Source organism: Tenrec ecaudatus, chromosome 2 (assembly GCF_050624435.1).
Source record: "Tenrec ecaudatus isolate mTenEca1 chromosome 2, mTenEca1.hap1, whole genome shotgun sequence".
Classification (NCBI taxonomy): Eukaryota; Metazoa; Chordata; class Mammalia; order Afrosoricida; family Tenrecidae; genus Tenrec; species Tenrec ecaudatus.
In genome coordinates, this window is record NC_134531.1 from 117,191,702 (window position 1) to 117,219,425 (window position 27,724).

At 40.0% G+C, this 27,724-nt stretch overlaps 2 protein-coding genes across 3 annotated transcripts in view; both read right to left on the reverse strand.

The window, feature by feature from the left end:
- PGGT1B (protein geranylgeranyltransferase type I subunit beta) overlaps window positions 1–9,733 on the reverse strand; it is a 62,534-nt gene extending 52,801 nt beyond the window's left edge. For both annotated transcript variants that reach the window (XM_075541405.1, XM_075541406.1), the window contains exon 1: window positions 9,575–9,733. In XM_075541405.1, the coding sequence (XP_075397520.1) occupies window positions 9,575–9,714 (140 nt within the window). In that variant the 5' untranslated portion in view covers window positions 9,715–9,733. The remainder of the gene's footprint in view (window positions 1–9,574) is intronic.
- Window positions 9,734–12,505: 2,772 nt separating this feature from the next.
- CCDC112 (coiled-coil domain containing 112) overlaps window positions 12,506–27,724 on the reverse strand; it is a 31,621-nt gene continuing 16,402 nt past the window's right edge. Inside the window, exons 5-10 of the mRNA XM_075543083.1 lie at window positions 23,855–23,930; window positions 22,911–23,301; window positions 17,636–18,046; window positions 15,028–15,123; window positions 13,350–13,468; window positions 12,506–13,177 (exon numbers count right to left, since the gene is read on the reverse strand). Of these exons, the coding sequence (XP_075399198.1) occupies window positions 13,147–13,177; window positions 13,350–13,468; window positions 15,028–15,123; window positions 17,636–18,046; window positions 22,911–23,301; window positions 23,855–23,930 (1,124 nt within the window). The 3' untranslated portion in view covers window positions 12,506–13,146. The remainder of the gene's footprint in view (window positions 13,178–13,349; window positions 13,469–15,027; window positions 15,124–17,635; window positions 18,047–22,910; window positions 23,302–23,854; window positions 23,931–27,724) is intronic.

The following is a 27,724-nucleotide window of genomic DNA, read 5'->3' on the forward strand; positions in this document are numbered from 1 at the left end:
CAAGAGCACACCTCACAATTACTGTGTTTAGCTGGCCACAAGAACTCAATACATGAACATTATTGTAATATTTTAACCCCCTTGGAGTCACAGCAACATTAAGTTCTAGACAAATGCTACAGGGCTTTTTGCCTAGGCTGTTGCCTAGCAACCTTTCTTCTCCCCCCCCCATAAGGAAACTCACCTCTCCAAAACACAATGATACTTTAGACACACGAAAACCTCTACATAATAGAAGCCAATTTTGAAAACCATTCCTCTTAATGATAATCATGTCTCTTCAGATAAAATTTGCCTTGGTCAAGGAATACACTCAAATATTTATTGAATTAGCAAATACAAGATCTGCAATACTACATCCAATAAACCTTCAAGATTGCTCTGACAGAGTGGTCCATCTTAATGTAACTCAGAAAGTGAAAATTATCTTTAGAGTCAAATAAGATTAAACAACTAATAATTTATTTATTAAAACACTACTATGAAAAAAGCTAAAAGTTGAGAACAACATGGAAGGATCGATGTTGGAGAAAACAAGACCTGGCCGTAAAACATAAGAAAGTAATCCCAAGGGCTATTACAAAAATAAACTGGCATTCTTTTCTATGTTAAGACTGGTCTGGCCTTTAATTCTCTAACTGAAGACAATGAAGCCAAAAGAATTCAAGTAACTCACGCAGACTTACAGCTAAGTAAACAATGACTACTACTCTGGAATTGTGAATGTCACTAAGGGCCTCTCAATGGTGACACACATTATAATCCGCTTGACAACAAAGCAAGGATGACTAGAACACCACTAATAAAATCTAAGGAGGTCTATGTCTTACTCTAGGGCAATTCAGAATCTCTGGGTGAAAGGGGGGGTGGTCTGGGTATTGGCCCCCATGCCATTAAGTACTCCTGAGGACTAAGGCGGAGTAGTCAGTTTTTAGAAACATTGCTCCACAGCGCTGGTCCTCTATTGAGGAACGGTTTGCCCTCCAGGTGGCGCAAGTTTTCTAGCAGAACTTCTGGTAGACTCCTTTCTAAGAAATGCATTCCCACCCTAGACAGACTGAAGCACAATCTACATTTTAACAAGGTCCCCAGCTACATTCTAAAAGGATCACTTGGGGATCTTGTTAAACTGCATACTCCAGGTGTATTTGGGCTTGCAAATGCAAACTCTCAGCATGGAGTCAAACAGAATGAACCTGTTGAGAACCCAGCTGTCTAGAAGAGTCCTTTACTGGCTGCTCTACTCTTTCGTGTGTTTTTAAAATACAGTTTCATTTTGATTTGGATGAAAGTTTACAGAGTAGAACGGTGCTCCAACTATTTCCCTCTGCAACCTTGAGACTGACACTTGCACGGCCCAGTCGTCCATTTAGACTTTCTATTTCGACAAGTCTTTCAGACTTTTATCACTTTCTTTTCTTCGGAAGGGAGAGGGGGTGGGAAGAGACCAATAATTCACATGCTTTTAAGACCCTAATTGGTACTCACCAGCGTAGGATGTAGTACTGTTTTTGTGAACTATGTTATGTCAACTGACCTTGGTGTTTCCTGAGCGTATAGTCCTGACCCCTAAGCCCAGCAAAAGATTCCCTTAAGGCCGTGGTTCACAACCTGTGGGTCCTTGAGACCCTTTCACAGGGTCACCCGATTCATAACAGTAGCAAAATTAGTTATGAAGTAGCAAAAATAAAAAGAATTTTATGGTTGGGCATCACCACAACATGAGGTACTAGATGAAAGGGTCGCGGAATTAGGAAGGTTGAGAACCACTGCCTCAAGGTGTTTGGTTATTTCCCCTGGTACATATAATAGAAAATGGGAGTGTCCGCACCATTCCCTGCTGTTCTCTAGCATGCACTGGCTGGTCCTCAGCTGTGCTACAGAATAGCAAAGAGAGCTGTGGACACACTCACGGGTTCTATTATACACACCAGAAGACACAACCAAACACCTTATGGGTATTTACTTTTGACAAAGATGTACTGGTGGTGTCAATGGTTAGTGCTGCTAACTCCAAGGTCAGTAGTTCACAACCATTAGGCACTCCTAGGGAGAAAGATGAAGCATTCTACTCCCCAAAAGAGTTACAGGCTCAGGAAACCCACAGGGACAGTTCTACTTTGTCCTATAAGGTGTATTGGAATCAACACTATAGCAGTGAGTTTGGATTTCTTGTTTGATTGTTGGTGACCAGATAGTAAGAAATATTAGAATTAATCATGAAATTAAACTATCAGATAAAGGACCCAATAAATGAGTATTATATAACAAATGACTAAAAGTATACAGGAATTCTAGAACTTTATATCTTATTCTTCATCTATCATATATAAATGACTCATCTAGTAAAGAGTTGTGGTAGATGTGGCAATACTTGCACACATTTGAAACTATTTAACATATAAAACTGGTTTCTTATCATCACTGACAAACTTATTCCATTAAAAGCATTTACTGAACATCAACCATAGATTAAATATCATAGCAAACACGAGTAAAACAAACCTCGTAAACTTCGGCAGATTAAATTGTGGGCAAGTAGTAAAGGGCCCTACAGAAGTCACCTTCTTCCTTTCTAAACCAGCTCCTTTGATTTCTTGTTCTCTAAACCAGTTCAGAGCCGTGAATCCTAGCACTCCACCCCTTTCTCCTACTTCCACTGCTGGAGTACCTCTCCGTAACTACAATCAATAGCTTTCATCTTGGCCTCCCTGCTTCTAGTCTTTTCCCACCCAAAACAATCATCAATCTCAAATACGATGCTCGCTCTTCAAACCATAAGTGTCACTGTTTGGTGACTTCCCATCATTTACAAGATATGCAATTCAAGCTCTCTGACAAGACACCCAAATCACTCTGTGATATTGGCCAAGTCTACCTTTCTAGACTAAGTTCCTACCATAAGCATCTTATATTTGAACCATTAGACAATTAGCTGAAGTTATGCTGCTCTGCACTCATTCATTTGCCTTTAATCTTATTGTCTATTTGTGTGCAATCCTCTGATCCCACAAAAAATGGAACTCATATTTTAAGATTTAGTTTCAGGGTTGTTTCCTCAAAGATGCCTTCCTTGATTCCTTCCTGGGCTGTCATCAGGTTAGGCCAGTAGGTGCGCTCGTGTCCTGCAGCACAATCATTGCACTTACAAGCTGTAGGATGGCTTCCTGCTCCTCGTGTAGTCAGGGGATCAGTAGCGTCCGCATTACCCGAGAGTTTTTTAAATGTACAAGCTCAACTTCTCCACCCAGACCTATGCAATCAGAATCTGCATGTTAACACGATCCCCAGGTGATTCACATGCATGCTAAAGTCGGGAAGGATTACTATAATAATCTGTCGGCACCTTTCCTTTCCCGCAGGCTCCTCACATTTTAGGGTGCATCCGAACTATGTGGGATGCTTTCTGCAATGTGGACTCCCATACTTGCAAAAAGCAGTAGATGGGGGGTGGAAGCAGAAGGGGGAGCAGGGGAACAGACATGTGCATTTTATTATTTTTTTCATGGTGAAAAGATATGAAAAACATAAGTGTGTGTTCAGGATATTCAGAAGCATACAATTGGAAAATAGCCAGAAAAACACAAATAATGCCGAGAATAAGCTGAGAACAAGTCGGTCTATAAAACAGGACGTGCCCTATGTGGTAGACCGTCTTGTGGGTGATCAGCGGCACGCATCCTCAGTGTGGTCGTCTTCATTCCCCTTCTTTCTCAAGGAGTGCACTTTTTGAAGTGTGTTGGTGACGGAGGGAAGTGTTTACTAAAATGCACATGTCTGCAACATATTTAAAATAGGACATGTGATTTGGACATTGTAAAAGTACATATAATAACAAGCACGAAACACATACACATCTGTGGTCCCACAGAGGAAGAGGAAGGGAGGGGAGCATGGGGAAGTGGTGGCCACGCAGACCTAATTTGGAGTTCAGTCGACGTCCAAATCACGTACTTCCCAGAATATCTTGGACAAAAAAGGGCACAGTTTACCAGGCTCTCTTCTGCCCTAGCTCCTTTGCTTGGGGAATAGTATGCAGCAGACCAGGGACAACATGGAAGGAAAAGGAAGGACTTAAAATTGGAAAGACTACACAGCTCATAAATGCTGTACAAAATATAAGTTATTGCCTAAACTTTTCCACAACAGTGAGGTTTGCCACCAGTAGAAAAAAATAGAAAATAGTTAATATTGTGTTCCTTGATAAAAACACTATTTTAATTCCCATTGCCCAACTGCAAAAGGGCAACAAAGATATATGTTGACACACATAACTAACTCTTCAAACCACTCATGGAAAAAAAAAAAGAAACTCAGTGGTAAAGCTTACAGCTCAAGGTTCAGTATTCACTGAACCAGTTAGTGATTTAACAAGAAACAACCACTTTACAAAACCTAACAAAAGAAGAAAACCTCAGCTGACGCAGCAAAAAATGTACTTCATCTTTATAAAGCCATGGCCATTAACAAAGGTTAATTTTCTAATTTTATCACTCATTTCTATTCGTCAAGACTAGGAGAAGCAGGGAAATGGAATACTTGAAACAAAAATGCAGGCTCACAAAATAGTTAATGTCCATTCCAGTATTGGCCTGCCTCAGAGTAGGCTGTCTCAGTAATATGAAATAAACACGGGCACGCCCAAATCAGTTTGAGACACTGAATTGTCTGTGGCCTGACACATGGGAGGAAATGATCGGCAATGCTCAGTAAAGTGTAATTTTTTAAAGTATTCTAACAAGTGGAAAACACTAGGCATAAAAATGATAAACAAGTATCTTTTTACCAATGCACCTGTTATCCAATATAGAACACCTAGTGCAAACCCCAAGAAGCCCTGGTGGAGTAGCAGGTTGTGTGTTAGGCTGCTATCAGCAGGTCAGTAGTTCAAAACCACCAACTGCTCCAAAGGAGAAAGATAAGGCTCTCTATTCCTTGTAGAGAGTTATCCCCTCGTAAATCCACAGGGGCAATTCTACCCTGTCCTACAGGATTGTTGTGAGTCAGAATTGACCTGATGGCAGGGTAAGCCCCACCCCCGTGGAGTCTCCTTCAGCTCATAGTAACCCTATAGAGGATTCCGAAGACTGCAGATCCGTAGGGGAGCAGACAACCTCTTCTTCTTTCTCCTGTGGAGTGGCTGGTGGGTTTAAAGTGCCAACCGTGTGGTTAGTAGTTCAACACTTGTCTCAGAGAGCCACAATCAAACTTTAATTCAATGTCTAATGAGTAGTGTAGTAAGAAAACTTTTGCCGTTTTACTTATGCTGTGAGGAGAATTAGTTACTGATAGCATACTTTGGTCAGTGAGATTTTATGTATGGTGGAGTTATATGGAATTTATTGTCAAGCAGATTCTGACTCACATATGGAATAGATGGATAACACACAGGGACATTTCAACAACACAATTACAGACTGTATGGTAGTGCCAAGTAAAGTTCAACTGATCAACAATCATAATATGTTCAAAATGGAAGGATTTTGTATCAGATACATTGAAGTCACCTAAAATCAATCCCCATAAAATTCTTAATGTGATTTATCAACATATATTTTTAAAGTCCTATAACTATAATCAACGGACTAGGTTTCACTATCATAATTTTGGTCTCTATATGAGCTCTGCTAGCCAGTCAGCATCTCTGGAGAAAGGAGTGCAAACTGCTTCCCTCTTGCTTTTTTTCCTTTTAAAAATAGTTTTATTGGCACATAATCTACACATCATACAATTCAATAGTCAATCAAATCAAGAAGAGTGGTACAATCATTACCAAATCAATTTTAGAACATTTCCTTCTTTCTTGTACTCATTGTTAGTAGCAACCCCATGACACCCCTACCTCTCCCTGCCATACCCCCAAGAAACCATTAATCCAGTTACTGTCTCTATAGATTTACTATCCTGGATTGCATATACCAAAAAACATACCAAACACACACACACACACACACAGACACACACACCAAAAAAACTACTACAATAACAATATAAAAGAGAGGAAAACTACAACTGAAAAGAAATTTTAAAAAATTGAAAACTAGAACATTAAAATGGGTCAAAAGAGGGATCAAATGATAAGGGGTTAAATTTTAACCTAACTTCATGACTGCCCATTTTTATGGTAATAAAAAGTGTCATCTTTCGCCTTTAGAGTAGCTGATGGATTTGAACTGCTGACCTTGTGGGTTAGCCATTCAATGTTTACCTGAGAGTGCTCCCAGGAATCCTTAGTCTTCTAATATCCAGTAGCAAAGAGGTGATATGAAGGGCTCAAGCAGAAAACAAATGTTGTAAGAATGATGATGCAACAAATGTACAAATGTGCTTGACACCATGGACGGATGTATGGATTGTGAGAAGAGTTGTATGAGCCCCCGATAAAATGATTTTTTTTTTTAAGTATACTAACACCAACCAGGATGAATACAAGTAAGTGCACAACTAGGAAACCTACATAACATCAAGAATAAAGAAAAAAATCTTTAAAGCTTTCCACAGGAAAAAAAGGTGGGCTATGTTCCTTGGTTATCATCAATTTGAAATGATAGTACTGTCATTAATAGGCTGAGATACATTAACTTTCAATTCAGAATATTATACTCAACAAAACTTTTAGCAGTATATTAAATACATTTTAATTAGAGATTTAGATAATTTTAAATCATAGGCTTTCACTATAGAATATACTTACAAAATAAAGAAATGAGTGCATGCAGAATATATGGAAGACAAGTAATATGGACACAGCTATTGATATAAATAAAGATATTAACTACTGGATATTAGAAGACTAAGGAGACTTCTTTTCCAGTCTTCCCTTCAATAAACTCGCTCTTTCTGTTCAAACCTTTAAAAAAAAAAAAAAAAGAAGTCTGAAACTACCAGCCACTCCTCAGGCAAAAGAGGAGGCTTTCTATACTTCTAAAGTGTTAGTCTCTGGTCTAGCCAGATCTGTAAGGCAGAATTGGGGTAATGATAGTGGGGGGCGGGGGGGTTTGAAAGCATTAATGAACTATTAGAAAGTTGTGTTTCATTTGGTGCTATCCTGCACCCTGACTGGCTTGTCTCTTCTTTGTGACCCTTCTGTAAGGGGATGTCCAATTGTCTACAGATGGACTTAGGGTCTCCACTTCCCATTCCCCCTCATTCACAATGACATAAATTTTTGTTCTTTGATACCTGATCCCTTTGACTCCCTGTGATCACACAGGCTGGTGGGCTTTATTGCTTCTCAGCTAGATGGTCGCTTATTTATCTTTAAGCCTTTAAGACCCCAGAGGCTATATCTTTTGATAGCTAGGCACCATCAGCTCACTTCACCACATTTGCTTATGCACCCATTTTGTCTTCAGCAATTGGGAAGCTGAGCATCACGGAATGCAAAGTGTTCCTGTGTTGAGGGGATACTTGAATAGAGACCCAATGTCCGTCTGCTACCTTAATATTTAACATATAAATATATGTACATAGATCTATTTCCCTATCGTTATTTACCCCCCCCCACTATGGTGACCCCAATTCTATCTTATAAATCCAGCTAGACCTGAGCATGTTCATGGGTTCAGATAAAAGCTGGAAACACAGGGAATCCAGGACAGATAAACCCCTCAGGGCCAATAATGACAGTAGTGATACCAGAAGAGGAAGGTGGGAAGGGAAAGGGGGTATAGATCACAATGATCTACATATAACTCCCTCTCAAGGGGACGGACAACAGAAAAGTGGGTAAAGGGATACATGAGTCTATGTAAGACATGATAAAAGAATAATTTATAAATGATAAAAGAATAATAATTTTAAAACGATCAAGGGTTCATGAAGGAGGGAGGGTGAACGAGGGAGGGAAACAAAATGAGGAGCCAATACCAAGGGGTCAAGTAAAAAAAAAGTTTTGAAAATGTGATGACAACAAATGTACAAATGTGCTTGACACAATGGATGTATGTATGGATTGTATTAAGAGTTGTAGGAGCCCCCAATAAAATGATTTTAAAACGAGAAAAAGAAAAACACCAAGTAGGCAACTATCTTACATACATGTTTACAACATTAAAAAAAAAAGGTTACAGTCTCAGGATCCCACAAGGATAGTTCTACTCTGTTCGACAGGATTGCTATGAGTCAGAAATGATTCACAGCAGTGAGAAATGACAGATACCGTTGAAGGCTTTAGTTCAGTGCTGTTTAAATAGATCTTTCTGGAAATGTTCCACTAAAAGATGCGGTAGCACCGGCCAATGAGGTGACTAAACACTGAATAACTGGCTGGTGCAAACGGGAATAGAATTTTAACTTTATTTTAAAGTAGTCAAATAGAACCATATTTAAGCCCTAGTGGATGAACAAGACAGGCATGGATTCTGCCTTTATAAAGTTTACCCTCCCAGGTTAAAAACATTACAACCATTAAATGATTATGTTATTTCATGTGGTGATTAGGGTGGATTTCTTCTGGAAACAGGATGAAAGAAGGTTTCTCTAAAGAACTCTGGATTACGTAGGTACCTGCCTTTCTACGTTTCCACAAAAGTTAAACTAACACATCGCGTAAACATCTTGTTTGACTGTACTCCAGCAGCAATCACAAAAAAAATTTTCGCTGTGTTGCAACTGGTTTGATGGCATTGAGTGGGAGTGGTGTGCAGAACGCAGTCAAGAGCCCTGGTGGCGCTGTTGGGTAAGCACTGTGCAGCTAACGCCAAGATTGGTCGTTCAAACCCAGCGGCCGCTCGCTGGAGCAAGATGAGGCTACCGGCGCCCCTGGAATCTCACACAGTCTTGGAAACTCTTCAGAGTTACTACCCAGGAAGCGACAGGATAGCAGTGGGTGCGCTGAAGTCGGCGAATCACCCCACTCACTCACTGTTCAAATCACACCAGCGGCTAAGCGTGCACAAATGTTGATAGATCCAAGTGAAAATGCTGCCTCGTCCCCACCTAGTCCTGCGCAGCTTTGGAAATTCATTTCAAAGCGCAGCAATGCGGAGCAAAGATCGCCGCCTTCTCCCAATCATTAGAAACTTCTCATTCCCCAAGTAGACTCTGAATGGCCTCGTTCAGTTTCTTTCCCTTTGTCAAATCACATCTCTCAGTCAACCACAACTTTATAGGAAACACACTTTAATAGGCTGCCTGCCTCCCACGACAGACACCGTGCCTCCTCCTCTGCCGGTCTAACATCAGCTTACAATTCCTGGAAAGTACGTGTCTGCTGAGACCTTAGCTGCCTGCCGTTGCACAAGAGAAGCTATGCTAACACCGGTGAGGAATGCTTTCTTTTTACCCTGTATACTCGGAACCGGCGAGGTCAAAGAAATGTTTCAGGGACTCCAGGGGGTGACTTTATAAGGATAAAAGCGAAGCTCAGGTCGACACGGGAAATGGGTAGCCGGGAGAGGCGGAAACGAGATTCCAACCCGGCGCCCCTCGTAGCTCCGGGGTGAGGCTCGCCGCTGGCGGCCGAGACAAGGCGGCGGCGGGGCGCTGCCGGTGGGCGGCGGCGCCACCCTCGCGGGCGCCGGTCGGCGGCCGGGTTCCGCTGCGTCTCTGCGGGGCCGGGGCCGCGAGTTACCTGCTCGTCTCGAGCGACGAGTAGCGCTCCGGCAAGACCTGCAGGCAGCGCTGGAAGAACCGCACGTGCCGATCCCGCAAGAAGTCCAGCCGCTCGCCCTCAGGGTACCCGGCCGACGGCTCGTCCTGGGTGGCCGCCATACTGCTCCGGAAGCGACGTCCGCCGCGACCCGGAAGCAATTGAAGCCCGGCGCGGAGGCGCCGCCGGGAAGCGGCGACCTGGCCTGGAGGGGACGGGCGGGAGCTTGAAACCGCGTTACCTGCGCAAAACCTTTGGCCTTTTGTTTCCCCCTGGGTGGTACAGCTCCTCCTTTCCGCCCCAATCCCCCAAACGTCCAGAAGCGCCTTCGTGTCGGACCTTTTAGCTCCCTTCCATTGCAAAAGGAAGGCGTTCCGGGCGGCCGTACACCGGGCGGCATGGTCACAAGTGACTTCACAGCAACTGTTTCTTTTTTTATTGTGACAACACACACACTAAAACTCAGCAACGCAACCTCCACATGTACAAGGCAGTAACTCTGATTACATTTCCCATTCTGGGACACTACTATCACGGTCTTCAGACAAAACATTCCACAATCACAACAAACTCGATGCTTCCTAAAAGCCACTCTTCCGTCACCATTGGTAACCATTAATTAAATAGGATCTATTTTATTTTCTTCATATGACCTCATACAAGAGTTGTCCTTTTCAGCTGATTCCACTCAGCAGAATGCTTATAAGGTTCATCCGTGGTGTACCATGCTTCATAACTTCATTTCACTTTATTGCATGTAATACTGTGTGCATATACATTTTGTCTGTCCATTTAGCTGTTGATGGACATTTGTGAACTTTCTGCAACAAACACTGGCATAATAGCTTCTCTTTGTGGTCTTTGCCTTCACTTCTGGGTGCGTACCTTGGGTTGGGATTGCTGGATAACAGGGTAATTAATGTTCAACATTTTGAGTGACTGCCACTCGGTTCCACACTGGCTGCACCATTTTATGTCCCCACAAATCATGGATGAGGGTTCCAGTTTTTCCACATTCTTGTCAACAGTTGTTTGTCATGGTTACCCTCTAGAGCCTCCACTTACCTAGGGGTTATTTGGATTCACCCACATCTTTGAAGAAAAGTCTGAACTAGTTATAAAAGTTTTTTCTTCTTTTAAAATCCAAAACCGAAAGCTGCCATCAAGTCAATTCCAACTCACAGGAACTTTATAGTTTCCAAGACTGTAGCAATTGACAGGAGCAGCTAGTCTCCCTTTCCTCCCTTGGAATGGCTGGTGGCTTTGAACAGCCAACTTTACAGTGACCCACAGCACCATCAAAATATGACAGCAGTTAAAACCCTTTTCAAAGAAAGGTGGCCAAAGAGAATGCAGAAATTATCTAACAATATCAATATCACATGCGAGTAAAATTTTGCTGCAGATAATAACACATAGTTCAAGCAGTAAATGAACAGGAGCTTCCAGGAATTTAACTGGATTCAGATGTAGAAAGGATTATCATTACTGATAGAGTGATCTTGGCTGGAAGCATATAACATCAGAAAAAGTGTTTACTTGTGCTTTATTAGCTGTCCAAAGGCATTTGTCTCTATGGATCATAACAAACAATGGATAACTGTTCATGTAGAACCTGTCCATACACCAAGAGACAGTGATTGGAACAGAAAAGGGATATTGAATGTTTTAAAACCAAGAAAGGTATGTGTCAGGGTTTTTTTATCTTACTAGATTTACACAATCTATCTGCTGAGCAAATAATCCATGAGGTGGAGTATATGAAAAAGAATGCAGAATCAGGGTTGGAGAAAAACTCATAAACCACCTACTAGAATATGCAGGTTAACACAGCCTTTCTTGCTGGAAGTGAAGAGCACTTACTGATAAAGATCAAAGCCTATGATTTGGGTTAAACACCTTAATGGATTATACCCTCAATGAAAAGAAAACAAGAAGCCTCACAAAGAGACATATAACATGATAAACGGAGAAAAGAATGTAGTCAATGAATTCCATTTCACACATTCCAGTCAATGCTCATGGAAGTCTCGGGTAAGAAATCAAACCACACCAATGCAACGGGCAAAGGTGCTGCAAAAGACCTCTTCACAGCATTAAAGAGCAAAGGGGGCACTTTGACAACGAAGAAGGTACCCGACTCAAGCCATGTGGTTTTCAGTCTTCTCATATGCATGTGAAAGCTGGACAGTGATTAATGTAGGAAGAAAGAATGCATTTGAATTATAGTGTTGACAAAGTATAAAGTACTACCCACTGCCATAAGCATATGCAATCTTGGGGACTGGGGGTTAGGGTTGGGGGGGTGGGCAGGAAAAAAAAGAATATACAATTTTGTCTTGGAAGAAGTATAGCCAGAATGTTCCTTAGAAGTGAGGATGGTGAGGACATATTTTAGATATGTTATCAGGAGAGAACAGTTCCCGGAAGAGGATATCATGCTTGGTAAAGTGGAGGATCAGAAGAAAAGAGGTAGACTTTCCATGAGATGGATTGACATAGTGGCTGCAACAATGGGCTGAAGTAGAACAACCACCTTGGGGCTGGCACCAAAGAAGGCAGTGTTTTGTTCTGTTGCACAAAGGGTGACTATGAGTCCAACTGGACTTGGCAGCACCTAACAACTTTTTTATAAGGTGAAAATTAAACTTAAAAATTAAGATTTAGTAATATAAAACATTTAATTTAGTTAAAATTTATGTTATAATGTATAAAAATCTGGAAATTCAAAAATGAGCTCTTTTTACCAAATGGACAACAGTTTAACAATTTTAAAACACTTAAATAGCATCGAGAGAAATTAAAACATTCCAAACCTATCTTATTTTAGATGTTTCAGATATGAATTTTAATATTTAGAGATAAACGGAAGTAGAATGGAAATTGCATTGGCCACAAAGATCTGAAAGGCATTGACATTTCATGAATCTACTCAGCGGAGAGATTTGAAAGAGCAGAGGGAAACTAAAGCGATGTTATCAATGATGCAATTGAAATGGTTTGTGATGTGAGAGGCATATTTTTGGAATAAATATTATCTATATAAAACAAAACATGCTTTTAAATAAGTATAAAACATTACACCAAAAAGTAAAACTGCAAAAGTACCAATCTGTTAAACTTAGAAAAAGTGTTAACTTATTTCACTCTGTCAACCCAAACAGTATTTTTGTTATTCAAGATAGTAACATCACCAGATTGAAAAGTTTAAAATTTTTGGTTTAGAAAATGTCACTCTATGAATGTCCCAATTTATTTTATCACGTCATAACAAAACAAGGTATCTTTCAAAATGTTCTATGCATTTTTTAATGTTTGTAACAAACTTATAAGCCAACAAACACACATTAAATATCCCTTTAGTATAAACAAGAAATACAAATGCAATGCCAGCAAGAAAGCTAATCAATTTCCATACAAGCACAATTAATCATCAATCTAACTATGCTAATGCTATTTAAAGACCATGGTTAGTAACGCTATCTCCCAACATAACAAAATATGCTAACACTGTTATTAACTGAATACCAATTTCATTATTTTCACATGTTTCTCTATAATCCTTGTCTCCAGCTTGGGATAGCCCTAAAGAGAAAAAGAAAGTCGTTTTATTTATGATAATACAGATTTTTCTTTTAAAAACTTTAAATGAAAAACTTATAAAATATATTTTTATTATAAAATATACATACAACATTTAAACAGAATGTTAGTTAATTAAATTATTATAAGGTGAACAGCCATGATTCCTTTTTACCTATGTGGGATATATAGGAGTGGCCCAGAGCCTGTTGGTCCTATCTTTTTGGTTCGCTCTTCCCAACCTTTGGTAGGCTTGTAAAGCCTAGAAGGATCTCTACTAACATTGTTTTCAACCTGTAATCAGAAGTAAAATGAGTACCAGCTAATTTATTTGCACTCTTAAATTTATATTAACAAATTAGTAAAATCTTTGGTAACAGAAAGCCAAGTTAAAAAATTCTTGATATTAGGTAAACAATAATAGAACTATTAATAGTCCCTTCAGTCAAATTCTAATCATGTTTGGTGGTGTGGTGAGTGAAATATCTTAATATGGCTCTTCTATCCATGTCTCTGTATATGCCACCAAATGATTGAGTGGGACCATGCAAACAGGATTGTGAAACACTAATAGAAAGGATTGGTCAGGCAAAGTTACCACTATAAGAATGAGTCATACCAGAATCCCAGATGGAGAGAATCCTGGGACCATCAAGGAAGAAAGAGCTTCCCTGCTTGAAGTGGTAGAGGCTGAGACCAGAGCATCAGAGGCTATGTCACAGGAAGAAGAGGCAGAGATAGGATCAAGAGACAGAGCAGAAGAGCAGTGCTGAAACTGTATGACTATTAAGACAGAGCAATGGCAGGCTTCGTGGCCTATGGAGATCAGAGGCCAAGGCTGAAGCTGAGGACCACAGAGAGAGACTGAGCTGTGGGCTGAGGAGAAACACTGATGTGAACAAAAGACTCTATCCTTACTGTTTTCAGATCGTAGCTTATAGACACCTGTTAACATCCCTAATTAACCTCCTCAAGCGTGAGTTTTGTCTGTGAGGTGGGTGGGGCCATTGTAAGGAAGACAAGTAGTGCTGTGGGAGGAAAGGTTGGTGTCAGACAAGGGTAAAGGAGGATGGAGGGCGGGGCCTATCTGACAATTGGTCTTGGGCTTATGTAGATTTGGAGTCTTCTCCCTGTTGTAGCCAGAGATCAAATAAGGCCTCCTTCCTGCTTTCACGGATGGCAAATAAAATGTGAAGTATATCTGTCTATTAATAAACTCATTTAATTTTTGTATTTCTCCCATTATATTTTATATTATGAAGCCAATGTAATATAGCTAAGTATGATATAGTCATGTGCCCAGACAATAAGATTTAGGAGAAATAATGTAGGTGGTACAGATAGTTAAGCACTTAACTGCAAAACTGGAAGTTTGAATCCATTCAGAGGCACCTTGGAAGGAACGCTTGCTGGTCTACTTCCAAAAAAATCAGGCAATGAAAACTTGACTACTACTCAACACACATGGGAGTCACCTCACCGGCAACAGATTGGCTTAGGGAAGTCCTAGGAAGGGCGACAACCTCTTTAGCTGAGTGCAATCAGTGGGATGAAGCATGGCTTACAGGGGCCACTGCTTTACAGTCGAGGTTCAAATAAAGGAAGAATGAGTAGGAAGAAAGAGAACTGTTAAGGTAAAAAGAGATGTCTATAATGTGAAATAGTAGAATTTACTAATAGTTGATTAAATTGTACTAAATGATGCTCCTAATGTGTAAATAATTAAGAATGAAATTTAAAGGAGATGATATAGGAATAAGGCTGGTTCTGAAGAAAATGAATTTGATGTCTAATTCTTAACAAATAGAAGAATTAGGATAATAAGAATAAAAATAAATCTCAGCACAGGGTACCTTTTCTTTTAATTTTGCCCTTCTTCTTTGTTTTTCTGCCTTTTCATCTTCCTTTGCCTGTCTATCTAGAATTTTCGATTCAAGTTTATGTAAATCCTAAAAAAAACAAAACACCAAAGGGGGAAGAAATTAAAGTAAAATTAACTTGTTTGCAAGTAATATTAAGTTAGCTTACATATAAACACTGTCTCAAGATTAACTTTGTCTAATAGAGGCTACGGGGTTTATTTTTTCTGAATATAACTGTAACGAAAACATTCCTTTGAAGCACATTATAATCATGAAGTCTATCCCTCCCTTGTCTTATATTAAGGTCCAATTTAAAACTGCTTTTCTTTTCATGAGAAGCTCTGGTAGCATAATGGGTTATGAGTTGGGCTGCTAATTGAAAAGTCAGTAGCTCGAAGCCGTCAGGCTGTCTTCTTCTGTAAAGTTATTCTTGGAAACCCACAGGGACAGTTCTACTCTGTCCTCTAAGATCGGTATGAGTCAGAATTCACTTGATGGCAGTTAGGTTTAGTTTTGTTGTTCTTTTAATACGTGAGTTAAACCCATGTTCACTTCTAATATAGGAATGAGTGATCTTCCTTACCTTTTTAATGATTTTATATTTTCTATTTCATAGGGTTTTTTTAATGTCTTTCACTATGTAATCCATTGTCTTTTTTATCTTTTGGATTTTGCATGGGATCGTTTGTGCTATGGGGAAATTTTTATGTGTGGACTAAAAGGAATGAACAAAAGTCTTCTCTGTTAGTGTGCTTTCTCTTATTTTTCTTTGCACTGCCCTTATTTTCTGTATGCTGATGTGCGGCTACATATTTGAGGCACAGATATTTATAACAATTACATTTCATTTGTACCTTTTTCATTTTAAGACAAGAAGCTTTCCTGGTCTTAATAGTTTTTGGACTGAATCTCACCTTATTTGGCAAGATTATAATTCCTTTTGTTATGTACTAGTTTAAATCACCAATAATTATACCACCAGCAACAACCTTGATGGATTTAAGTACGTATAATGCACCCAATCATGGGGAACAGGTAAGAATGAAAAGGGAAAAACCTCTGATTTCATGGGGCTTACATTAGGGTGGAGAGATGGTGTGGTAGTTACGTAATCTGGTGTCAATTTGGGACTTGAGAGAATTAAGAGTGAAGGGGTGGAGTCTAGTCCGTCTATCGGACAATAGCCAATGAGACCTGTGTGGGCATGGCATTCTCCTGAGGATTCTGGGAACTCTGGTATTTCTTCCTTGGAGGCAGGAGACTCTCTTTCTCTGCTCATACCTTGGGAGACATAGCAGCTGACAAGACACATGGAACTACTCTAGTGCCCTGAGCTGGAGAAGCCACGTGGAGGCCCCTGCCAGCATTTCAATACTTACAATGCCACTGGATCCACAAGACTTCCCACCCACTGGCCTGGGATCTTCCTGCATTCGGCATCATTGCATGCGTTTCATGAGTCTGAAGAGGGCTTTATAGATTGGTATTGGACATATGGACTAACATCGGACTTATGGACTTGATCTGGACTGGGCTGGGATGTGTTCTCAATTTTCAATTGCTCTTGTATCTTCTTACACACGTGTCTATGATTTTGTTTTTCTAGTCTACTCAGACTAACAAAGATGGATCATGAACAAATAAAAACTTCCTTGGGGGTGAAGTCAGTCCATTGTGAAGGGAACACAAGGTACCTTGCAAGCCTCTTCTGCTGCTTCCCACCTCCTCCTAAATGTCTCAAGAATTCTGAAGTGTTAATCCACACTTAATTCTACCCCCAATATAAGACCAATTAGTTCTTATGACATGACCCTGCTTGATGCTTGACCTCATTAAGAGATCACTGAAGATAGCAATGCTAACAGCAAAGTGTGGTGAAGAAACTACATGGTGCCCGGCTGTCAGAAAGAGTCGCTTCTAGGGCAGTGGTTTTCAACCTGTGGTTCGGGTCGCGACCTCTTTGGGGGGGGGGGGCTCGAATGACCCTTTCACAGGGGTTGCCAGATTCATAACAGTGGCAAAATTAGTTATGAAATATCAAGGAAAATAATTTTATGGTTGGGGGTCACCACAATATGAGGAACTGTATTAAAAGGCTGTGGCATTAGGAAAGTTGAGAACTACTATTGGAGGGTCTTAAAGACTTGTTTTTCTCTTCAAGACTCAATTTAAATACCACCTCCTTTCTGATACGCATAGGTCATGGTTATTCGTCTTCTCTGTACACCCACCTCCTAAAGTACCCTGTCCACACTATTGGCATTTCACTGCACTATTTCTCCTTGCACATCGATTTTTCCTCCTAGACAATCTCTTCATCCACTTCACTGCCATCAAGTTGATTCCAACTCAGTGACCCACCAGGAAAGGAAGAACTGCCCCTGTGGGTTTCTGAGACTGTAACTTTTTACACAAGTAGAAAGCCCTGTATTCTCCTCTCCTAGATATACACCAGAAATTAAAAAGCTTTGGTAAGCTAAACTTATGTACAGGGTCAATATATAAGAAGTACTCACAAAATTTATGGTGAGCTGAATATGGAAGTAATAGTGCAATGGAAACATTTAAAAAACTTAGGAGAAAAAGCTTATGTACTTACTCTTTCTTGAAACCTGGAAATCTCATCAGCAGCAGTTTTCCTTTTTTCAGCCTTTTCTGCCTTCTCCCTCACCTCCTTTTCAAGTCTCAAAAACTCTTCTTGTTCTTTCTTCTGCTGGGTATAGTTTTCTAGTAGTAGCTTTAGTTTAAACTGGCGTTGACGCTCTTTCTGCTGTTTTCTTTCTCTCTCTTCCTCATCTTTGAACTGACGAGCATTTTTCATGGACATCTCTATGCATTTCTGTTTTTTCCAAGCTTCAACTGCCATTTTCTGTTTTCTTCTTTCTGCTTGTTGCTTTTGACCATCTTCTTGTTTATTATGACAAAGCAGAAGCATATCCTCTGCCTTTTCCTTTGTCTTGAAAATTTCCTCCTTTTTTTGCTGCTTTTTAGTTTTCCAATTTTGAATAGACTAAAAACGAAAAAAGGGAGAAAGATAACATATTTTTAGATAATCAAAAGTATTTAAAAATATCACCTCAAATCTATCTTTCTAGAAAGAATATATATTGATTGCAGGATGCTGGTTGCTTAGGTCTTAAAGGGTTTTAGTTTTTAAATAAATGCAAAATTTTTCCTACTTCTATTTTGAAAAAAATTAACTTACCTTTTAAAATACAAACTCATGGCTGACTTAACCTTTTGACCTTCCTCTTCTCTCCATTTCCAGGCTCACAAGAACTGCACTCTTGCTTTCACGGGGCCCATCCCTTTCCTCTCGATCTCACTTCTGCTTCCCAATCCTCATTCTATACTTAGAACACTTGAAGAAACCTTTCTCTGGTCAAGTATCACAGAGGAATCAAAAGCAGGTGGTTAAAAGCATGGGCTCAGAAGCCAGACTATCTCACACCACACACTGACCTGACCATTTCCTTAAACGAGTCACTAAACTGCTCTGCACTCATTTTGCTCATCTCGAAAGTGCTGCTAAGTAGTGCCTCCATCGTGGATAGGGTTCTTGTGAGGAATGACTGCCTAGCATCTAGTGCCTGGCTTCCTAATAAGTATAAAAATAAAATAAAAGTACAAGTAAAACAGGGCATTGCTATTGTTAGCTGCCACTGAGTTGATGTTCTGGCTCATAGTGACATTCTGTAGAACAGAATAAAACATTACCAGGCCCTGTATCAATCTCGTAATTCTCAGCATGTTCAAGTCCATCAGTGTGCCACTATGTCTTACTCAGGGTCTCCTATGCCCTCGTCAACCTCTACTTCATTCATCACAATGTCCTCCTCTAGCAACTGATCTTGTCTAGTGTTGCGTCCAAAGCAACCAGGATGAAATTCTGTTGTTATTCATGTTTTGATGGACTAATTTCAGAAGATAGGTCACCGGGCCTTTCTTCCTAGTTTCTTTTAGCCAGGAGGCTCTGCTGAGATCTGTTCACACGAATGACTATGCTAGTATTTGAAATACCAGTGGCACAACTTCCAGCATCATAGCAGTACACAGTCATCACAGTACAACAAACTGACAGATTGTGGTGGAAACAGCTCAACAGGACTATATAGATTTTTCTAAAATTCCAATTGCCTTTTCTATGGCTTAAAAGATACATCAATTGAATTACTCCCCTCCAATCAGGAAGGCTATTTATCTGATATTTATTCCTGGTGCAATATTCACTTATTCACTCAAGAAATCCTTATGGCATGTATACCACATGTAGGGCAGTATGATGGAGTGTGATACCTAATTAAACAACGGCAAATGCCATCAAGTACAAGACTTCCCAGAGTGCCACTCACAGCAATATAAAGAACTCATTCCAGTATGTAGAATTTCACTGAGAACTTTTCTTCCCAAAAAGTCCATTGAACTAAACAGTGTGCTTACTAAGTAGCTGGTTTTGAAGCAAAACTTTATCGTTATGCACTACTTATAGTTTGTCAACTAATATCTGGCATGGATAATATATCTGAGTAGCAGTGTTTTAGATATGTGCAGAACGTGTGGTGGCATTGTTAAAGAGATACGCAGAAGGTATTACTGAATTTCAGGCAGAGATAGAAGAGACCACATATGGCTCGCTAAGGAGGCGGTAACATTTAATCTGGGCAGATTTGAAGCCCAGATTAAATTGGGCTGGAATTGAAGCTGATGGGGGGGGAGGGGAAAGGGTGCGACACTTCTAAAAGAGGGAACAAGATAAGCAAGAGTACAGGGTAAGTCTAAAAATGGTATCGATTGTTGTTTAGATATGGAAGTGGAATACTAAAAGATAAATTTGCCATTCAACAACTCAAACTCAGATTTAAAATGGAATTTCTGACACTTTCCCCAAACTTCCTTCCTGTCTTCCAACATGCCATATTTCAGTAAGTATCACCTCCACTTTCATATCCCTTTCTACTTCACCTCTCCATCCAAGCAATCATCAAAACTCATCCTGAAACATCAAGATTGGGAATAAGAGGAGTACAATAAAATCAGGGATCCAAAACAAACAAACAAAAAAACACGTCACTGCCATTGAGTCAATCCTGACTCAGAGCAACCCTATATGACAAGGTGGAACTGCCCCTGTGGGTTTTCCAGACTGTCACTCTTTATGGGAGTGGAAAGCATCATTTTGCTTTGGCACAACGGCTGGTAGTTTTGAAACACTAACCTTGATTTATTACAAAAACATATGCCTGCTTCTTTTCTCCATAGAGAAGTGATTCTCAATTAGAATAATAATCCGAAAGACGTGTTAAACACAGACTGCTAGACCCTACCTCCCAGGGTTGTTGGGCAGCACGGCAGTTTGCATTCAATTATTAACCTAAAGGTGGGCAGTTTAAACCCATACAGCAGCGTCACAGAAGGAAGGCCTGGTAATCTGCTTCCAGAAAGATTTAACAACTCAATACCTACCATATCAAGCTGATTCTGACTCATAGCATCCTATAGGACTTAGTAGAAATGCCTTGTGGAACATTGTAACTTTTTCATGGGAGTAAAAAGCCTTATCTTTCTCCGAGGAGTGGCTGGTAGTTTTGAAAAATTACACCAAGAAAACCCGACAGTGGAGTTCTATGCTGTAACACAAGAGGTTACAAACTATTGGAATTAACTTGAAGTAGGTTATTAATTTGAAAATGGATTTGGTTTGGGGTGTGAGCCGAATATTTTCTGGCAATTTCACATGTAATACTTATTTACTGCTATAGTAATCACTTTGAGAACCCCTTGTTTTCAAAACCCTAGGGGGGAAAAATCCAAATAATTCTTAGTAGCTTGATTGAATCCTTAAAAATGACTTGTTTTAAAACTTTTTCTCAAAGCACCAAGTCAATCTTTCTACATTAAAATTATTTCAGAAAACAAAAACCAAACAACAGAAAACAGCCGATGCCACTAAAACTGTAGAATAAACACAGAACACGCAAAATTAGTAGTTCTGAACTGTCATCAAATACCACCTGTTGAACAGGAACATCCTTTTACATAAAACCAAGGAAGCAAAAGGAAGTTCATCATAGCTGAATTCTATATAAAAGTGATTTCGATGACAACTACCTAAACCTTAGGTTTCTACTAGGGATGGCTTTGTTCTGCAGGGGACATTTAGCCATGTCTAGAGTAGTTTTGATTAGTATGTAGATTACAAGAATGCTGTAAAACATTCTAAAATGCTCAGGACAGTGCCTGTAACAAAGAATGATCGTGCACAATGTCCCAATAAGTGCCAAGACTTAAAGACCTTCATGGCCTAAACCAATGGTTCTCAACCTGTGGGTCGTGACCCCTTTGGGGGGTCAAATGACCCCTTTGCAGGGGTCACCCAATGCATAACAGTAGCAAAATTTTATGGTTGTGAAGTAGCAACAAAATTAATTTTATGGTTGGGGGAGTCACCACAACATGAGGAACTGTATTAAAGGGTCGTGGTGGCATTAGGAAGATTGAGAATCACTGGCCTAAACAAAAGCCAAAATAATATTTTTATGAAAATGGAACTTAAGATTTAATTTTATATTTCTAAAATTCTCCAGATTAGATATAATAATTATCCCAAAGTCATGGTATGAAAAACTCAGTTTTGCTTTCATCATCATTCTTGGTGCTGTAGTGGATATGAACTGGGGTATTAACCCTAAGGTCTGTAGTTTGAAACCACCAGCTGCTCCTGGGCAAAAGATGGGTTTTCCTACTCCCATAAAGGGTTTGTCTCAGAAATCCACTGGAGCCGTTTTGCCCTGCTCAGCTGGGTTGCTATGAGTTGGAACTGACTCAATGTTTTACAAATGATTAGTATTTTGTTATCTTTTAATGATTAAAAACATATTTTAGGGGTTGCTACCATCAAACGTAACTCTTTGCTCTAGATTGGCCAAAATCATTAGGTTCTTAAATAACCAATGAGGTTCAAATTTTCAAAACACAAAAGACGTCTGGTAATAGGCAAAGGTGCTACCCTACACCCCCCCCCCCCCCCGCCAACCCGACTACCTTTATTTTCGATCCAAAACAATGTGGTCTTTCCTGGTAAGAAAATGTTCTCAAAAGGTAGACATGGACTACCTACCTTTGGAGGAAATGAACAATGAGGGTTTGCCTACCATAAGAAATTTTTGGCCCACTACAGATAGTACTTGGGGTAAAAAATACTTAGCCTGGAGAAGTCCCAGTTGTAGTTCCATTACTTGGATAAATTATTTCTTTAAAATGTCTGTTTCCAGGGAATCTAGGACAGATGAACCCCTCAGGACCAACAGTGAGAGTGGCGATACCGGGAGGGAAGGGGGTGTAGAAAGGGGGATCCAATCTCGGGGATCTACATGTAACCTCCTCTCTGGGGGATGGGCAACAGGAAAGTGGGTGAGGGGAGACGCCGGGCAGTGTAAGATAGGAGAGAGTAATAATTTATAAGTTATTAAGGGTTCGTGAGTGAGGGGGGAGCGGGGAGGGAGACGGAGGGAATAAAGGAAAATGAGCTGATTCCTTCCAGGAACTCAAGTGGAAGTCGAATTTTGAGAATGATGAGGGCAACAAATGTATAAGGGTGCTTTACTCAATTGATGTATGTATGGATTGTGATAAGAGTTGTATGAGCCCCAATAAAATGATTTATTAAAAAAACATCTATTTCCTCTTCTATAAAATGATGAAGGGTGGGCTACTCACTCACTTCACATGCAATATAATAATTACATGTAATATGTCATGTATTACATATGACAATATATGAGACTATTGTCAAGTTAAGGATATATATTATGAATCTAGCCAAGTGCTTGGAACAGAGTATCATGTAAATTAAGAGCCGTTACAATGGTTATTACCTCTTTTTTTCTTTCTTCTAGAGCCAGAAACTTTTGATACCATTTTTCATGCTGCTGCACCTCCTCCTGTGTTCTGCCAGGAAGGTGTTCTAGAACTTCTCCCAGAAAGGCTGGCTTCCCTTTGTACCTGTTTCTCACTTTTACAAAGTTCTGGTGGTCATACTCGTCCCAGCCTCCTTGCCGCCCTCCTGTTTGCTGAAGGAATTTTTCAAAATCCACCACCTCTTCTGGAAGATTACTTGGTGTTACTTTGTCTACAGGAATTTTGCTTGCCATGACTCTGAAAGCTCTCTCCGTTTCTGAATTACCTAAAGCCCAGATGTCAATTTTTCTTGATATGGCACTCAGTTCATTATTAGTTGTCTTCTCTTCTTTAATAAGCTCTTCATAGCTATAATTAAATTTTTAAAGTGTTAGGACTTTAGAAACCCTTCATTTTCCCCCCTTAAGTTGAATTATTCTTGACTTTTTCCCACACCACCTTCTCCTTTCCTTCACCCTCTTGTTCCCTGTGCTCTCTTTCTCCGGCCAAGCACCCCAGCTCCCTCTGCCTCAAGCACTTCACAGTCTTAACCCAATCTTTTGTGCTATCTACCTGCTTGCTTACTTCAATCTCATTCTTTGTTTCTGAGTATCAATAGACCAAATCCTACTCTGTGCTTTTTGTTAATATTTATAAATCTAAGCCTGAAAGTAGAATTTCCTTGGGTGGAGGTGTGGGTGGTAACCCAACCTATCAAACTCTCATTTGAGATTTTATACTGTCCAGACATATTCACTGTACACATGAAAAGTAGTATAACACCTAAAACAAGAGAGATGTTATATTGATTTTCTGTAGACTCATATTGAAAACACGATAATAAAATGGTTTCTATACAACCTAAGGGAAAATTATCAAAAAATAAAAGTCAATCTTATATTGGAAGGACTTTAAAACGCACATCAACCTCTGCTCTTCTTTGAAAGTATTAATTGCATTTTCAATTTCTTCCATCATTTCTCTGAGTTTTTCAACAACTGTAAAAAATTAAACAGAATGTGTTTTATTCATATTTCATATTTATTCAAATGCAGTAGTTTCTTAATTAAATATTAAGAAAAAGGGAATATTAATTAAGAACACATTTTTAGCACAAATGATAAGAAAACCATTGTCCAATCCTACAACAGGGGTGATCTATACATAGACATGGGATACACACCTGTTGAACAGGTATGTATGGGAGGGAGATTGGGAATACACACATGAATATATACAGTTTTTATATGCAGGGGACAAAGTTACGAAAACATGTTAGATATAACCAAACACTTTGAAGGAATGAGTTGCTGGGCACTGGAGGATCAGAGCCATCGTCTGCAGGGGCACCGAGGTCCACTGGCATAACAGTTCACAAAAGCAGAGTGCTACACTGCTGAGTACTCCCCACAGTGCCACTGTGCTGAATACGGACAGGGGTCTCAAAGCTTGTGAACAGTCACCAGAGGTTCAACTACTGCTCTCTACACATCCAGAGGAAAGAAGAGTGATGAAAACCCAACGACACGCAGAAATAATTAGTCCAGTGGACTTGTGAATCAGATACACACCACTCTCCTCAACCCTGAGGTCAGAAGAACTAGATGGCTACTGCTATAAACTGTTCTGAAAAGGATCACAGGAAAATATCCAGGATAAAATGGGAAGAAAGTGTGAAACAGAAATTTGAAATCACAAAAGAACTAAGGCTTACTGATTGGATAGAGACTGGGGGAATCTCGAAGACTGTGGCCCTTACTCACCCTTCCGGTTAGGAACTGAACTCACCCCATGTTAGCATAACCAACCATTCAAATCAAAAGGGCAGCATTTGCCCAGGAAAAGATTCAAAGGAAAGGAGGAGGAATGGAAATAACAAACCCAGGGAGGAAGGGAGGAAATGGGTCAAATGAAATGATCGCACATTGAGGGGACTGCAATGGATGAGTTGAAAAAAAATGTGTATGAATTCTTCAATGTGAAACTGATGATCCGCTCTGTAAACCTCCAAATTCACAGTAAAGAAAAAAAACACACAAAACTACTCAAACAGTAATTTTTATAATTTTAATTTTCTATGCACATATATTATCAGTAAGATTATAGTTTGGAAAAATTGTTTCACATTATACATAGTGCTTTATAATCAGTAATTCTGACTCAATAAAAACATTTGATTAATTTTCCATATATATACATATATATATTTAGTGCTACTTCATTCTTTGTATTGTTGCATAGAATTTCACTGCCTAAATCTATCTTAATTTGTTTAATCAATGACTCTGCATAGACATACTGCATAAGTATTTTTGCCAACACATGTTTTACTTTTAAAGAATTAATAAAACTTTAAATACTAAATAAAAAGTAAGCCCACTCTGGCGTGCTAAATATTGCCAAATTGTCCTTAGGAACTCTACCACATTATCATTCCAAACAGAGTCTAAGAGGACCCACTTCCCATGAACCTTTCAACCATTTCTAAAACAAAGCAGAACATTTTAATCATTGATTGACATTTGGGGGATGAGTAATGAGACTAAGCATTTTATCAAGTGTACTATATATTTTTTTGCTACCTTATAATCCTTGTGTATTTTTCTGTTAGTTCACATTTGTCTAACTTGTGTGGATTCTTTATATGTTACAGAAAGAATCCCTCAGTGACACACATATTCCTAATATTTTCCCGAATTTGATTTTCAACTTTGCTTATGCTGTTTGATGTTTTTCTTTTCTTTGTTTTGTTTTAAATGCCAAGCATGCCCACTTTTTTCTTTTATTTTTTATTCTTACAAAATGTGAGGGCAAAGAATGTACAGATGTGCTTTACACAATTGATGTAAAATGTATGGATTGTGATGAGTTGTATGAGTCCCTAATAAAATGTTTTTTTAAAATGTATTTAGGATTATTGACCTATTGCTATGGATTGAAGTGTGTATGTATGTCCCAAAAAATATGTGTAACCTTGACTGGGCCATGATTTAGTAGTTAGGTGATGCTGTTAATTTGGCAGCTAAAGAATGATGCAATCATCCCATAGGCTATAATCTGAGGTGGGAAGTAATGCCCACACTCGGGTAACAGTCTTGATCCACTGTAAGGGGAGTTTCCCAGGAGCATGGTCTACATCACCTTTTATCGCAGAGGAAATCAAAGGCAAGAAAAGCAAAGGGAGGGAGACTTGATACCTAGGCACAGTGGCGCTCTCCAAGGAAGGCCCGTCCCAGAGACACAGACAGAAAACCAGAACCTGACGGACAGAAAGGCTTCTCCTAAATCTACTGCCCTGGATTAAGACTTCTAACCTCCAAAACTCAGAATGAAATTTTGTTAAAAGTGTCCACTTGTGTGTTTCTGCTCAGAGCAGCAATGCACAGAGATGACCACCGGGCAGGCCCCACCATGGGACACAGCATTCCTCACTGACCCATAGCACCATGGGGGACAACACTAGAGACACACGCCTGGAATTGAGCCTGCCATGAGCCCACTTGAAGCCAGCCTCTGGAGGCATGCAGCAGAGCAGCAGGGGGAACAGAGCAATGAAGTTCCCAGGGAATGCCAGGGATAGATGTGGGGCCAGGGCATGGCACTCCGTCAGACTTGACTGGAAAGCATTCGTAAAGGACAACAAATAGACTTTGAACTATTTATAGGTTTTTTTTTTGTTGGTGTTGTTTTCGTAGTTGTAGCAATTGTTTTATTTTCTATTGTTGCTTCGTTGTACTCGGTCTTGTGTTGATGCATATTGTCGATGCAATGTCTACCTTGAGGGATAGGAAGGATAAGCAAGCCTGAAGAGAGGACAACGGGATGACAGTTCTGGGGGGGGGGACAGGGGAGAGGGAGTAGGCGGGGGAAAGGAAGTGGGTGTTAACAAACCCAGGGACAAGGGAACAACACCCAAACCAGTGAGGAGGGTGTGGGAGGTCTGGCAGGGCTGGATCAAGGTCAATGTAAACAAGAGGAATTCCTGAAACCCAAATGAAGGCTGAACATGATAGTGGGACAAGAGGAAATTACAAAGAAATAGAGGAAAGAACTAGGAAGCAAAGGGTATTTATAGAGATCTAAATACAGGCATATACAGATGTAAATATATTTATATAGACAAGGGGGAAATAGATCTATGTACATATACTTATAGGTTTAGTATTAAGGAAACAGATGGACAGTGGGCCCCTACTCAAGTACTCCCTCAATACAAGAACTCTTTATTCTCAAACAATTTGGCAGTCTGAGATGTTCACCTTCCTGGCACGATCACTGGAGACAATGGGTGCACAAGCAAATGTGGTGAAGAAAGCTGATGGTGTCCGGCTATGAAAAGATAAGAGAGTCTGGGGTCCTATAGGCTTAAAGATAAACAAGCAGCCATCTAACTGGGTAAACAACAAAGCCCACATGGACGAAGCATACCAGGGGTCAGGTATCAGGCATCAAAGACCAAAAAAAAAAAATTATAGCATTATGAATGAAGGTGAGTGTGGAGTGGGGACCCAGGGCCCATATATGGGCAATTGGACATCCCCTTGCAGAAGGGCCGTGGGGAGGAGACAAGCTCGTCAGGGTGCAATGTAGCAATGATGAAACATACAATTTTCCTCTAGTTCTTGAATGCTTCCTCTCCACCACTATCATGATCCCAATGCTACCTTAAAAATCCAACTGGAATGGAGGATGTACACTAGTACAGATAGGAACTGGAAGCACAGGGAATCCAGGACAGATGAGCCGCTCAGGACCAGTGGTGAGAGTGGCGATACCAGGAGGGTGGAGGGAA